The following is a 13,304-nucleotide window of genomic DNA, read 5'->3' as shown; positions in this document are numbered from 1 at the left end:
GTCGCATATCCTCGATCCCAGAGAAATGAAAAATGTCGAGGCCCAAACTTTTGTGATGACGTCGTGCCAAAGTAAATAAACTCCGGAGCACGCGATTGGTTAAATAGACTAGGCAACAAACCTCTCATTCATTTTGAAGTCTTGCTGGTTACGTCATTCAGCTGGCTGCAGCTTTGTTTTGATTTCTACGATCGGAATACGATCGATAGCGACAAAAATTCTCCCATTTTGTAATAAATTGCACTATTTTGGAAACGGGGGATCGTTTTCTGGCTAAGGGGGTTCGCTGGCAAAAGGGGGGTTCGCCCGAACCCCTAAAAACCCCCATGGCTACGGGCAATTAACAGTCAATTAATAACAATGTTATGTGCACTTCGTTGAGTTTTGCTTACTTGAATGGACTGAAATATACTTTGTTACTTCTTAATTCTTCCTCTGACAAAAATATTTAATTTTCTTAGTTAAAAAAATACCCAAGGATTTGAATGGAATACCCAAGAACCCAAGACCAAGTCAAAATACCCAAGGTCTTGGGTAAATACCCAAGCAGTGGTCACACTGGTGTTCATCGAAGCCCATGGACACAAAAATGGACGGTGAATACCACGTGACTTTCGCAAACCGGCGCCCTCTATCAGAAATTAGGTGAGTGAAAATGGCGACAATCGTAGAAAAAAGTGAGTTCCCTGTTCAAGGTTTATTACCAAAAAAAGAAACGGGTGCTTATTCATTTTTGTCAAAATACCCACAACATGATGGACGTGGAGTACTTATTGCAATCCTTGATACAGGTGTTGATCCTGGTGCTGCTGGGCTTCAGGTGTGTACAATATTTATAATGTCAATTGATTCAATTTCTAGGGCTAGGCCCTAGGCCTAGGCCTAGGCCTAACTAAGTAGCTAGGCCTACCTTAGGCCTAGGCATATGGGGCCAAGCTGGGCGAGAACCTAAGCTAGCCTCGGCCTCTAGGCTAGGAGGCCTAGGAATGGGCCCTACGAAATGTAGGCAAAGTCCTAGGGCGTTGTCTAGGCCTACCTACTAGTAGGCCAGGGTTAGCTAGCTAGAAACAAAAAAAAATTGAAATGTCCCAAATATTTTTTTATTTATTTTGAATAGAAAGACATAACTGAATGAAGCATTTTAAAACAAAAATTATGTAAATCGGACCAATATTAGCGGAGATATTGCTATTTTAAATATGTTTTTTGCTGGAGTTAATTCCTTTTGTATTGTTTTTATTTACAAGAAGTGTGTCCCTTACAGTGTAATTATGTAGCATTTTAGGCCATGTTAAAATGATACTTGACAATTACTAACGATTATAATTTAGTACTTTAGTATGTATATTTATATTAGATTTAATAATTTTTATCAACTTATAGATTCTACGTATAATAAATTATATTGCATCGCATAACTCTAGGCCTAATTGCAGGCCTCAGTCAGACAACACTGTGGCCAGCGGGGAAAACATTGTTTACCCTGTCTGTAGCCGCTGCAAATTAACGAGGGCGCCCTCTATTTGTATGAGCCTAGCTGCGGTACGTAATAAGACAATAGAATTTTATGCCATCTATTTCAATTAATATGCTCACAAATATTATTTAAAACTTACTTATCTTTACAGTTTAAAAACTGAAGAAAGCAAACATGTTAACCAAAAAACTAGCGAAGGTTTCCTTTTATTATTGAAAATCATTGGTTGTACTAAAAAAACTTCTACTAAATCAATTCGCGCGCTTAAAAAGCCAATAACTTGGTCCAGTAATCATTTCTAGAGTGTTATCTGGAAGTAATTCGGTCAAATTGTTGTATACTTCCGTGAAATACCCAATTAATACATCGGATATCCTATCTCCGTCGGGGCACTATTTTCTATCGCAATGTTTGTATTGCCGATCTATAGCACCCTCTATCGGTTTTGTATCTAGCTACCAGGGTTTGTTTGTGTTTTTTTTTTTTTTTTAGATGGCCTAGCTCAGCCCCTCTAGGCCAGGCCTCTACCTAGGCCTAGCCTAAGCAGCTTCTACTACTACTAGACCTAGGCCCTAGGCCTTCGCTAAGTATAGTAGGCCTACAGTAATAGATACGAGGAGGCCTAGCCTAGGACTACGGAACTTTGGGGCGCTAATACGGTTTCGCATCCAGCCCTGAAAATGGTGACCAAATTATTTATAACTTTCAATTATTCAACACTAACATGTTCTTTGATGATTTGTCTTTCAGATTAGCCACTTATTATTTCATAGTTATAGTTTCTAATTAAGTTAATTAACCAATAATTAGGACAGTACTGTACTGTATATCGATAGGAACTCCCCCGCACCATGGTCGACGACTGTTGAGGTTTCCAGCGTCTGTCATATAATTTGTACCCAATTGTAATTTTTGTGACCAATTATTGCGGAAACTTGTATTGTTTTTGTAGTTCGTCTCTTTGTAGTATGTATTTTTCGTAACTTGTATTGTTTTGTATTTCATCTCTTTGTAGTATGTATTTTTTTTGATGAAGATAAAAATAAAAGCGAAAAGTAGAATAACATTTTGAGTGACATTCATACTACTTCCACTAGATACGCTTAACTCAGCGCACACCTATCTGGCAACCACGGTATAATTTTTTCGTGATTCTGGCAACACCGCAAAGTTGTTGGCATGTATAAACCAGGTATGAAAATGGTGCACTGCGAAGACGTTAACCGTCTTAATTAAGAAACCATAATTATTGGATAATAAGTGCATTTGTAAAAAGTCAAATCATCAAGGAATGTATTAGTATTGAATAATTGTAACTGTTAAGTATTACTAATTAGTAATTATTTTTACGGCTGGATGCGAAACCGTATTAGCACCAACTTTGGTAGGCGTACAGTAGTTGTTAGGGCCTAGATAAAAATAAATAAATAAGTTACTCAAGTTGGCATGATCCTAGTCCTATGCCCTAGTGATGAATGCTCTAGCTCTAAAAACATTCGACCCAGATTCTCTATGTTATTAGAATATTCCTAGGCTAGGCCTCTTTTTGACTGCTGTACACTGTAGTGTGAGATTGTTTGTATTGTAACGGACCTAGTACTTGTTAGGATGACCATGGGTTTGGCCATAGCTGCTGGCCCTGGACTTTAGTAAATAACAAATAAACGAACTCAAGATTCTCACTCTCGGTGAGCCAAACTCTTTATTCAGTACGTCCGATTCAGTATTTAATTACAATTGTGATCACTCACCCTGACTCACGTTATTACAATAGTTCAGGGGCAGAAAATAGATAGAATCTTAAACTGGTACTTATATCTTACAGATCATTCCGCGGGGGCCAGGGCCCCCCAGTCGGGGAAAAAAAGCACAATTCGTCGAGGAGAAAAAAAAATTATATGTATTTTCTATATATTAGTAGACTCTAAAATCGAAGCTCGACCACAGCCACTTTGCTTTTGTCGGTGAAATCTGACCCCTGTCGGGGACCTCAGCCCCTCCCGTCAGGCAAATCCTGGCGCCACCCCTGCTTCATATCTGGGTTAGTCCATTCCCCATTACCTTGGTGACCAAATACCAAATTCTGTTACAGTATTAACCCTCTCCAGTCTGCCCCGTTACCATTGCCTGATGCTGTGCCAAAACTGAGAAATTACATCATCTACACTAAATGTCATGTTTTTACTGGGTGCAGGCATTTTATTTGGTCTGAATACAGGAGGCCCTCTGCAGAAATACTCCTACATCACTCTCAAACAATCCTATAGAGGGCAGGCTAGCTATAAAAAAATTATGAAATCTATACAGGGTGTACGTACGACATCCCTCGCTATAAAGTATGGTGAAAGAGGGCGTCATCGCAACGCCATACGACTGGAAAGGGTTAAATTCTGTGCAATATGTTTCAAATATTTATGCATGCAGTTTCCATTTTTTACAACAGGTTACGACAGATGGAAGGCCTAAAATTGTTGACATCATTGATACAACGGGTAGTGGAGATGTAGTAACATCCACAGTGGTTGAAGCGAAAGATGGTGAAATTACTGGCCTAACTGGACGCAAGTTAACGGTTAGTCAAAGTACAATACTACCGATTGCAGCAATTCTTGAACCCTTTAGAAAACAAAACCCATGATGGTTTATTTTGTTTTATTATCGAAAAATAATAAAAACTTTATTTGGTATGTGCAGGGCCAATGTCTAGTAAATGCAAAAGTAACGTTATGTAATGCCGTTCAATTCACTACCACCTACAAAAAATAAGACATGTTAGAAGATACAATGCAACCGAATCCTGTAAGAAAATTGTTCATGCTGTTCTTTCTGCTAGACCCGACAAGACTGGGGTGCACTTCCCAAGGAAATCAGTGTAGAGTACTGCCTACAGTACTTTAGAGCAGTTCTAGGGTGCTATTGAGACCATGTAATTGGTAGTTATAATTGTATATAGTTGCATGCACATAGCACTTAATATTGCACTGGCACATGCTGTCTATCGGCAGCTGAGCACCTTCGTCCAGATGCTGACTGTCTTTGACGAGTATCTTAGTAGATGTAGATTGCTCTTCTGTTCAGTTTTCCAGGAAAAAGTCTACACCATCTTCAACTTGCACAGAACACCGCAGCTAGACTCATCACCCGAACTAAGATTTCACAACACATACTCCGATTCTCACACATCCAATATAAAATCCTGTTAATCACATATTATGCTCTGCATGGCCTTGCGCCTCAATATATCTATTATCTCATTCCGCTCCAAACGTCTTCTCCTAACCTGAGATCCTTTAAACATCTTCTTCATGTTCGTAAGTGGAAACTCCAAACTTATGGTAGACAGTCACTTTCTTGTGCAGCTCCTCTTTTATAGAACACACTGCCTCTTCACATAAAAACTGCAATAAATGTTACCATTTTAAAAAAGAAACTAAAATGATACATTTTCTGCAAAGCATTTCCATCACAATAACAGCAATCAACAATGCTGATACTACAATTATTATTATTATTATTGTTGTTGTTGAAGAAAAATAAATTTTTTAACTTGTTTAATTATGAAATTAACCATTTTGTGCACTCGGTAAGTATACCATCGCCATTCAGCGCTACAGAACATTACTTCATGTGATGGAATTTGGCACTATACAAGTTACTTCGATTGATTATGATTTATGATTACCTGAAGAAAAACATTGCAAAATAATCAATCCATTTTTACTCTCTTTTGAGGGCATGTTCGTGCAGTGGTAAGGGTTGGACTTTGAGTTTCAAGAGACATGTCAGTGTAATTGTTGGGTTTGGTTAGCTTAAATTACCTCGTCCTTTTGAATGACCATTAGGCTGTTGGTCCTGTGGCATTTTAGTATGTGCACACAAACAATGGATCTTGAAAGAGTGGAGAACTGTCTTTTTGTGTACTTTGGCTGCTGTGAGTTGATTTTACAAGCAATTTTGTTATAACTTTTTATATTGACTAGGTGTTGTTACTCAGTTAAATCAAATAATAAATATTTATTTTTGTTATCTTTCAGATTCCAGCTAACTGGAAAAATCCATCTGGGAGTTATCATATTGGTGTGCTAAATGCATATAAACTATATCCAAAGGGCCTGAAGGAGCGCATTCAGGTAGGACTACCGTGGGCTAACTATGAACATGTTGAATGAGAGATAATAATAGTAATATATTTCGGTATCTTTATTCAAATATTCAAAATAAAAACAAAAAGTCCATAGCAGTCAGAGGCTGAATTGAGGACTTCATTTACAAGGAACTTGTGTTCATGTTACGTTAATAATTGGTGTAACATGCAGGTTAATCAGATAAAAGTACTGTACAGGAAAAGGAAATATGTAAACAATTTTAATAGATATTGGAAATGTTATGGTTTTAAAAAACCACATAAACATTATTGCTTTACAGCAGAAACCCTCTGAAGGAACTACATTTCGTTATATATCGTAATTTTGCACCAACTACAAGTCTCCCTGCAATTAAAGACCACTTTTGAAGACTGGAGATTTCATGGTCTATAGCAGCTTTGGTCTTTAATTAGAAACATAGACATTCATTGGTGGATGACATTCATTGGTGGATGACATTCATTGGTGGATGACATTCATTGGTGGATGACATTCATTGGTGGATGACATTCATTGGTGGATGACATTCATTGGTGGATGACATTCATTGGTGGATGCGAATGGTGGTCTTTATTTGAACGGCTCTTTAATTCTAGAGGGAACTAGGGTTGTCACATGACTCCAGTTACCAACTATATCTATTGAAATCTAAAAATGATAAATTTTAATCTTCAAGTTTATTAGGCTCTGTTGACATAGCAGTGGCATATCTACAGGAGGGTTGGGGGTGCACACATACCTGTAGAAAAGATTGTACCTCCAGCCATCATACCACCCTCTCCAACTGGAAATTTGCTGTTCAAAAATCAAATGCAAATAGTTAAAAATCACCCCATATCAAGATTCAAGATTGCAATGTGTAATATGCGCTGTATAAATATACCATTATTATTATTATCATTATTATTATTATTATTATTATTATTTTATTTTATGGGTCATATTCATATTTTTTTTCAATCAGGTGAATCATTTAAAAATTATTATTACTATTATTTATTATTATTATTATTATTATTATTATTATTATTATTATTATTATTATTATTTGTTATGCTTGGTAAATAAAATGACATAAAAAACAACAAACAACAAATATATAAAATATTTAAGTGAAAAAGAGTAAAATGGGAGCCTATCTTTTATCACTTTATTTAGCCAGATAGCCCCTCATTTAATCATCAAGCCACCCACTTACCTTCGCACCCCCATTAAACCCCCACCCATGTCAATAATCCTAATTTTACACCATTGTAACACAGATAGTATGGTTAAATGGAAGTGAACAAAATCCATAAATGTAACCTATTGTTGTAACCTCACTAAATTACTAACACATTATTTTCATAGAAAGAGCGCCGACAGAAGCTATGGGAACCTGGACACCGACAGGCCGTGACAGAAGTTATGAGGAAGCAGGATGTTTTTGATGCTGCACATACAACAGTCACTAAACAGGTTTACACATTTTGCTTTAATTGTTATGTGCATTATACCCCTTTCACATATTCATAATTTTTGCTACGATTGAACATATTTTTTTTTTTTTTTTTTTTTTAAAAAGGCAGTGGCGTACTAAATTTTGTGGTCAATCATGACATCGATTTATGCATTCGTAGTGGCCACAAGACCTAGAGCAGCAGCTTGCATATTGTAGGTTTTTTAACATGGTTGAATATCAACAAATATGGCGACAACTACAACAGTCAAATATTTGTTACTGTGCCTTTTTTTTAATGTGATTAGTTAATTCAAATAGGCGTCTTGGTAAATCGTATTGACGTCGTGCCTTCGTCTTTGTAAAATCGTAGTGACGTATTAATACAATCTTGGTAATTCGTATTATGTTGCGACAAGTCTTAACGTTGTATCTCTATCGTTATACAGTAATTTGTAGCAGTGTCATCGCATTACTGCCGAAATACATCTTGACAGCATCCTATCGTCTTGACTAAACATAAAATTTTATTAAATGTGAATGTTTTGAGTACGAATCCCTATGGAAGATCACAATTTTAGAACTTTTATAAATCATCCTCTATTCGTGAAAGGGGCATTATGTAAAGTTTTCTTATACTGCACAATAATTTATTATATATTTTTTGCATCATATATAATACATTAAAGGTAATTATGTAAAAAAGTATTATGTAAAAGTATGCAAAATGAACAATTCAATGGTAAAAAATAATTATATAAAATATAAAACATTTTATAAAATAATACAATAAGGAAAAATTCTTAATTCAAAAGTTGTAGCCAATTTAAAACTGTTCACTGTATTTAGTGTTATGCCAAATAGTGATTTTGCAATATGAGTGTGATATGACACTGGTAATTGCAAATCATGAGTGGAAAGAACAATAGAATTTGCGCTAAATATATGAGAATATATTTATTTTAAACTGCCATTGCTAGTGACCAGGAACTTGGATAGGATAATCAGATAAAAGTATAGGAAGAGGAAACGTGTAAACAATTTTAATTTCTTAGATATAGGGATAAAAAATATAAGAAATTTTATACAATAGTACAACAAGAAAAACTCTTCTTATTCTAAATTAAATACTAAAGATTTTAAGTTATAATTAAATATACAAATTAGCATCAGAATATGTGGAAAAACAAAGACATTAATGGAAAAATGCACAATATTCAACATTTATAGCAGTGCATTTTTTGTTCTTTCATGGTACGGTAGGAGAATGTGATAACTCTGCAAAAATACTGTACTTCACTTAATGCTTCTTCAAATTGAACATCCGGAGCCCTTTTATCTTTTGATTGGCTGTAATTTTAATTACTTTCTTTCTATTGTGCATCTTCATGTTCCTGTATCTATGACATTTCATGAAAATAAATAATTTAGTTGTCAGGTCTGAGTGTATTGTGTTTTGGCTGAATTAACAATCTATCATGTGAAAATAATATTGGAAGACCCAATTAACAGCTTTTCAGAATAACCGTTGCAGTTTTGACTGTCATTGATTGGTTCATACTAATGTAATAGCACACCAAGTGTGCAACCATGCATTATCTATGCTTGTATACTCAACTTTAAACCTGTTTTTTTTTTTTAGTCGTGCTGAATATATTTAGACTTTTTGAATACCAAATTTATCACAAATGTTTAAATTAATATGTTTATTTAAACTATTTCTTGTCTCTTGTTTTAAATCGCTCGCCTTGCCGTAACACAAAGCACAAATTCCTATAATTGACACATAGTATTCTGTGATCAAGACATGCAAAATGGCCTCTGCGCACGTTAAGGACTTTTGTGTTTTATCCTTTTTGTGTATCACATTGAAGAAATCCTAAATCCTGTAAACCTATACGAACATAAATACAAATTACAATCATTCGTCATCTCAATTTCCTTTCGCTTTTTCCATACCTAAATAATTATACAAATGAACTGTTCTTTACTTCCTTGAAAATTTTAGATTGATATTGAAATTGTTGATGGTTCCTGGCCTTTTTAATTTCCTGCTCTTCTAAGTTGTATAAGTATTTCTACTTTTTGACTGTTATTACCACTACTTTGTAGGAAGAAAAGCTGGAAAAAGATGACCTTTCTTGCTTACTGGATCACCTGACCAGTTCAGATAAGAAGTTCAGTGACCCTGGGCCAGTCTTTGATTGCATTGCATTTCACGATGGGAACACATGGAAGTAAGTCTGTGTTATAAAGTTGAGTATTTGGGAAGGGCTTTTGGGTGCAGAGTTCAAAGTTTAACTTCTATACTAGGGTTTGACATTTTGATAATTGTTATTGTTTGCTCTGTCAGTCAATAATATACCTACTGATTCTTCTCTGAAACCTTAATTCTCCTCTAAATATTTAAGATTTAACTATTTAGAATTTAGAGTAATGGGTTAACAGCTTGCAGTCTTCTATCTGAACTAGCTGAGAGCATTGATGAAACCAATCCAGGGACCCTAGGGACTTGACAGTTTAGTGCACACTTAATTGGTTATCACACATTTATTCGACTGAGCTATCCGTCTCTCTTGATGAATAAGGTAATAGTTTGCATAGCATTAGTAATGAGAATGAACTACAGATTTGTTGTTTATGTTTGCTAAATTTCTATATGTTTGAATGCTAATTTTCAGAGCTTGTGTAGACACAAGTGAAGTTGGAAACTTAGGTGCATCATCATTACTAAGTTCATTCAAAGAGAACCAGCAGTATTCAACCTTCTCAAATGCAGGTAAGAGGAAAAATGAGAAAAAACAAAAATAGAAATATCAAAAGAAATTAAGAAACCAATACAGTAGAACCTCGTTTTTACGTACCCCAGTTATACGAACCCTCGGTTTTACGTACACCTCGTATCGACGATGACGTCATCAAAAACCCCAAAAATATTCAAAACAGATGGCCCTTTTCAGAGCAACCCTAAGTAAAAAGACAATAAACTATAACAATAAACAAACCATAATGCATATTTTCATTAAACAGCAACGTTGATTGAGTCTAATACGGGGTTGTTATAATCTAAAACCACATGAACTGAGTGAAATGAACAACTACCGATGGTGCTCAAAATTATTGCTTTCCTCCTCAGCTTCGTGTGGCAAACCATGGAAAAACTTGTCTGGTCGAATTTTCACACGAAGCTGAGTAGGTATAGTTTCGTACACGAATGCTAATTGGTTGGCTCGCCAAGTGCAGTGCACATTTTTGCTGTTTCACGTACACGAACGCTAATGGTTGGCTCGCCCAGTGCACATGGGTTTAGTTTGTCTCAACAGGCCCAGATTTGAATAGGCATGAAGGGAATTCCCAAGTTATACCTTTGTCGTATAGGTAATCTTACAATATTTTCATGTTCTTTAGTTAAATAAAAGATATAAAGTGATGAATTAATACACTAGACACATGGTTTTATTTGAACACTTTATTATGACATCGTAAAGTGATGAATAAAAACACTAAACACATGGTTTTATTCATAGGTCTAGAGGCTAGGTCTAGCCTAGCTATGTAACATCGTTCGTTCATACGTACGTATATTGAGCGTTACGTACGTATTAGGTCAAAGGTTACCACAAATTTAACCCAACCTCTATTTTACTAATACCCCGATTTACATATGCCCTCTGGTCCCATGCCGTACGTAAAATCGAGGTTCTACTGTACTGTAACCATAAGAGACAAATGAAAAAAGTATGGAAAATATAGAAAGAAATAAATTCAAATATAAGAAAGAAGTATGGAGAAATTTTAGAAAGTACAGTAATAATATAGAAAAAATGTGAATGTGTATATAAAGAAATATGAGGAAATAAGAAAATATAATATTAAAAAATTTCTAAAGTTTCTGTAATCATTTCATAATTAGTTATTGATTTTTTACATAATGATTTTAATTTTATGTTTTTTGTTTAAATTTTTGTAGATATGTTAAATTATTCAGTGAATATATATGAAGAAGGAAATATGTTGTCTATCGTAACCAACGCTTGTTCGCATGGAACTCATGTGGCAAGTATTGCTGCTGCCCACTTTCCTGATGAACCAGATAAGAATGGACTTGCCCCAGGAGCTCAGATACTAGCCCTCAAAATAGGTGACTCACGACTCGGTTCAATGGAGACAGGGAGTGCTTTGGTTCGAGCCGTAAGCAGTTTATTATATACTTTTTTCTTTTGTTAGTAAAGATATTTTCATCCTATAAGGTATATATTTCAATCTTGTAAAGAGCTGCTGTAGACGCTATATACGCTAGAGGCCGCTATATACAATTTTTTTCCCTCGCATCAGACGCCAACAAAGTTGGCAGGTATATCACTCTTGGATAATGATGTCATCTAGTGATGACAAGTGCCACCCATTGGTGTTTTTAACAGGATTTTGCCAGGCCTCCTCTGTGAACTGCTGCCATGATTTATATCAGCAAAGATGTAGGGAAGTTGTAAGCACTTTTATTTTTGTTCATGGTGTTTGTGCCTATTTTTATCTGTATTGCTTCCTTAATGATTAACAATATTTGGATTCATTAAATGCAGTAGCAACAATCTATGGGAGCAGAATGTGTAATGCTACAACAGTCGTAAATACATTACAGATGACCTATAGGCCTATAAATATACCATTGTATAGCACACATCAGAAACATTGCTTTAGTCAGAAAAATAATAAGGATCTGTAATTCTATGCATGTTTTAATTGGGAAGGAAACATTTAATAAATTTAGCATTTAAATTGTTAAATTTTATTTTGTTATGTGTTCATAGCTCAACACAATCAATAAATTTGCTAATTTTAAATTTTACTAATATATAATGATAATAATATTAATAGTAATTGTAAGGTAAGTAAATTATAGATGGCCTACATAAATATTTACACATTATATAGCACAAAATATTCTATGGCATTTCAAATTATGAATGAAAGGAAAATATTTGTTTGGTTTTGAATTCTTAAGAATTTCTGATCTCTTTGGGAAATTATTGGTGTTTTTTTTTTCTGCTGTAACTCGACCTCTTTACTAGACATGTGCTGATTGCTCAGTAGTCATTCAACAGTGATAGATCAGTTTAATATAAAGGACTGACAGATTGTTTACAGCTGTCTCAAAAATGACAAAATCCAAGAGACGACCTTATTATTCTTGCAATTACTATACAGTACTTTGTAATAAATTTAATTAAAAAAAAAAAACAATTGTGCTGCTCATACACAGTGAATTTTTTTTTTTTTAAGTAAGGAGTAGGTTATATATTGATATTTTATTTTTAATCATCAATAGTGATATACATAGACAAATTTGCCTTACTTTTTAATGTTTTTCTTTCAAACTTGTTATAAATATTCACATTAAATTGTTCATTGAAAAATTACTACACTGATTCCCTTCATATATTTGCAATAATTTGTATGTTTTTGATAGATGATTGAAGTATCACGAGCAAAAGCTGACCTTGTTAATTTTAGCTATGGAGAAGCATCTCATATCCCGAACTCTGGGTAAGTGCACTACTATGACAATATAAATTGTATTCAAAATAATGAATGTTTATGAGTGCAAAGGTAAGAATACTTTTAAAGATAGACTGTTCTATTTAAGGCAGAGCTGAGTTGAATGGAAAATATTCTGTTCATTGCAAAATATAACATGTGCTATGTAATAAAAATAAAATAGATTTAAAGTAGAATTAGGTCTACCTTTCTTCTGAATGGAACAGTCTGTCTTTTCATCAAATTAAAACATTTTATTAGGGTGGGTATGTGTAATTGTACAAAACTAACTGAACTAAATTACATGAAAATGTACAAAATGGATACCCAGTGTCACATGATATTAATTCTACATATCATGTGACAGATATCTAATTAGGTGTTTTAAAAGCAGTCTTCCTCAAATGTCATTTTAAAAGTAATTGGTACCAACCAACTATTAATAATGATATTCAGTACCTTTACTGTTGCTTATCCATCTGTGTCTTGCCAATTAATTTTCAATAATGTAATAATTCAATAAATAAATGTAATGTTTTAATAAATATTTATATATTTTGGTAATGTTCAGAAATTAATTATAATTTTTTTTATAGGTGGTAATAAATAATTGCTTTGAGACTAATAATTTATAAGGGTATTTGAATATTTGGGGGTTGTGCAATTTAGGTGGATTCTTTTTAAATGTGACTGTTCTATTTTGTTGTAT

The 13,304-nt window shown here is 34.3% G+C and overlaps 1 protein-coding gene across 2 annotated transcripts in view; it reads left to right on the top strand.

The window, feature by feature from the left end:
• Positions 1-631: 631 nt before the first annotated feature.
• LOC117100714 (tripeptidyl-peptidase 2-like) overlaps positions 632-13,304 on the top strand; it is a 38,249-nt gene continuing 25,576 nt past the window's right edge. For both annotated transcript variants that reach the window (XM_033240503.1, XM_033240502.1), the window contains exons 1-8: positions 632-820; positions 3,921-4,049; positions 5,512-5,607; positions 6,973-7,080; positions 9,173-9,297; positions 9,742-9,839; positions 11,031-11,251; positions 12,528-12,604. In XM_033240503.1, the coding sequence (XP_033096394.1) occupies positions 656-820; positions 3,921-4,049; positions 5,512-5,607; positions 6,973-7,080; positions 9,173-9,297; positions 9,742-9,839; positions 11,031-11,251; positions 12,528-12,604 (1,019 nt within the window). In that variant the 5' untranslated portion in view covers positions 632-655. The remainder of the gene's footprint in view (positions 821-3,920; positions 4,050-5,511; positions 5,608-6,972; positions 7,081-9,172; positions 9,298-9,741; positions 9,840-11,030; positions 11,252-12,527; positions 12,605-13,304) is intronic.

Source organism: Anneissia japonica, unplaced genomic scaffold (genome assembly GCF_011630105.1).
Source record: "Anneissia japonica isolate Jap-2015-1 unplaced genomic scaffold, ASM1163010v1 scaffold1430_len515961_cov162, whole genome shotgun sequence".
NCBI classification, from domain to species: Eukaryota; Metazoa; Echinodermata; class Crinoidea; order Comatulida; family Comatulidae; genus Anneissia; species Anneissia japonica.
The sequence above is the reverse complement of the archived record's forward strand: the minus strand, read 5'-3'. Positions and strand labels throughout refer to the sequence as shown.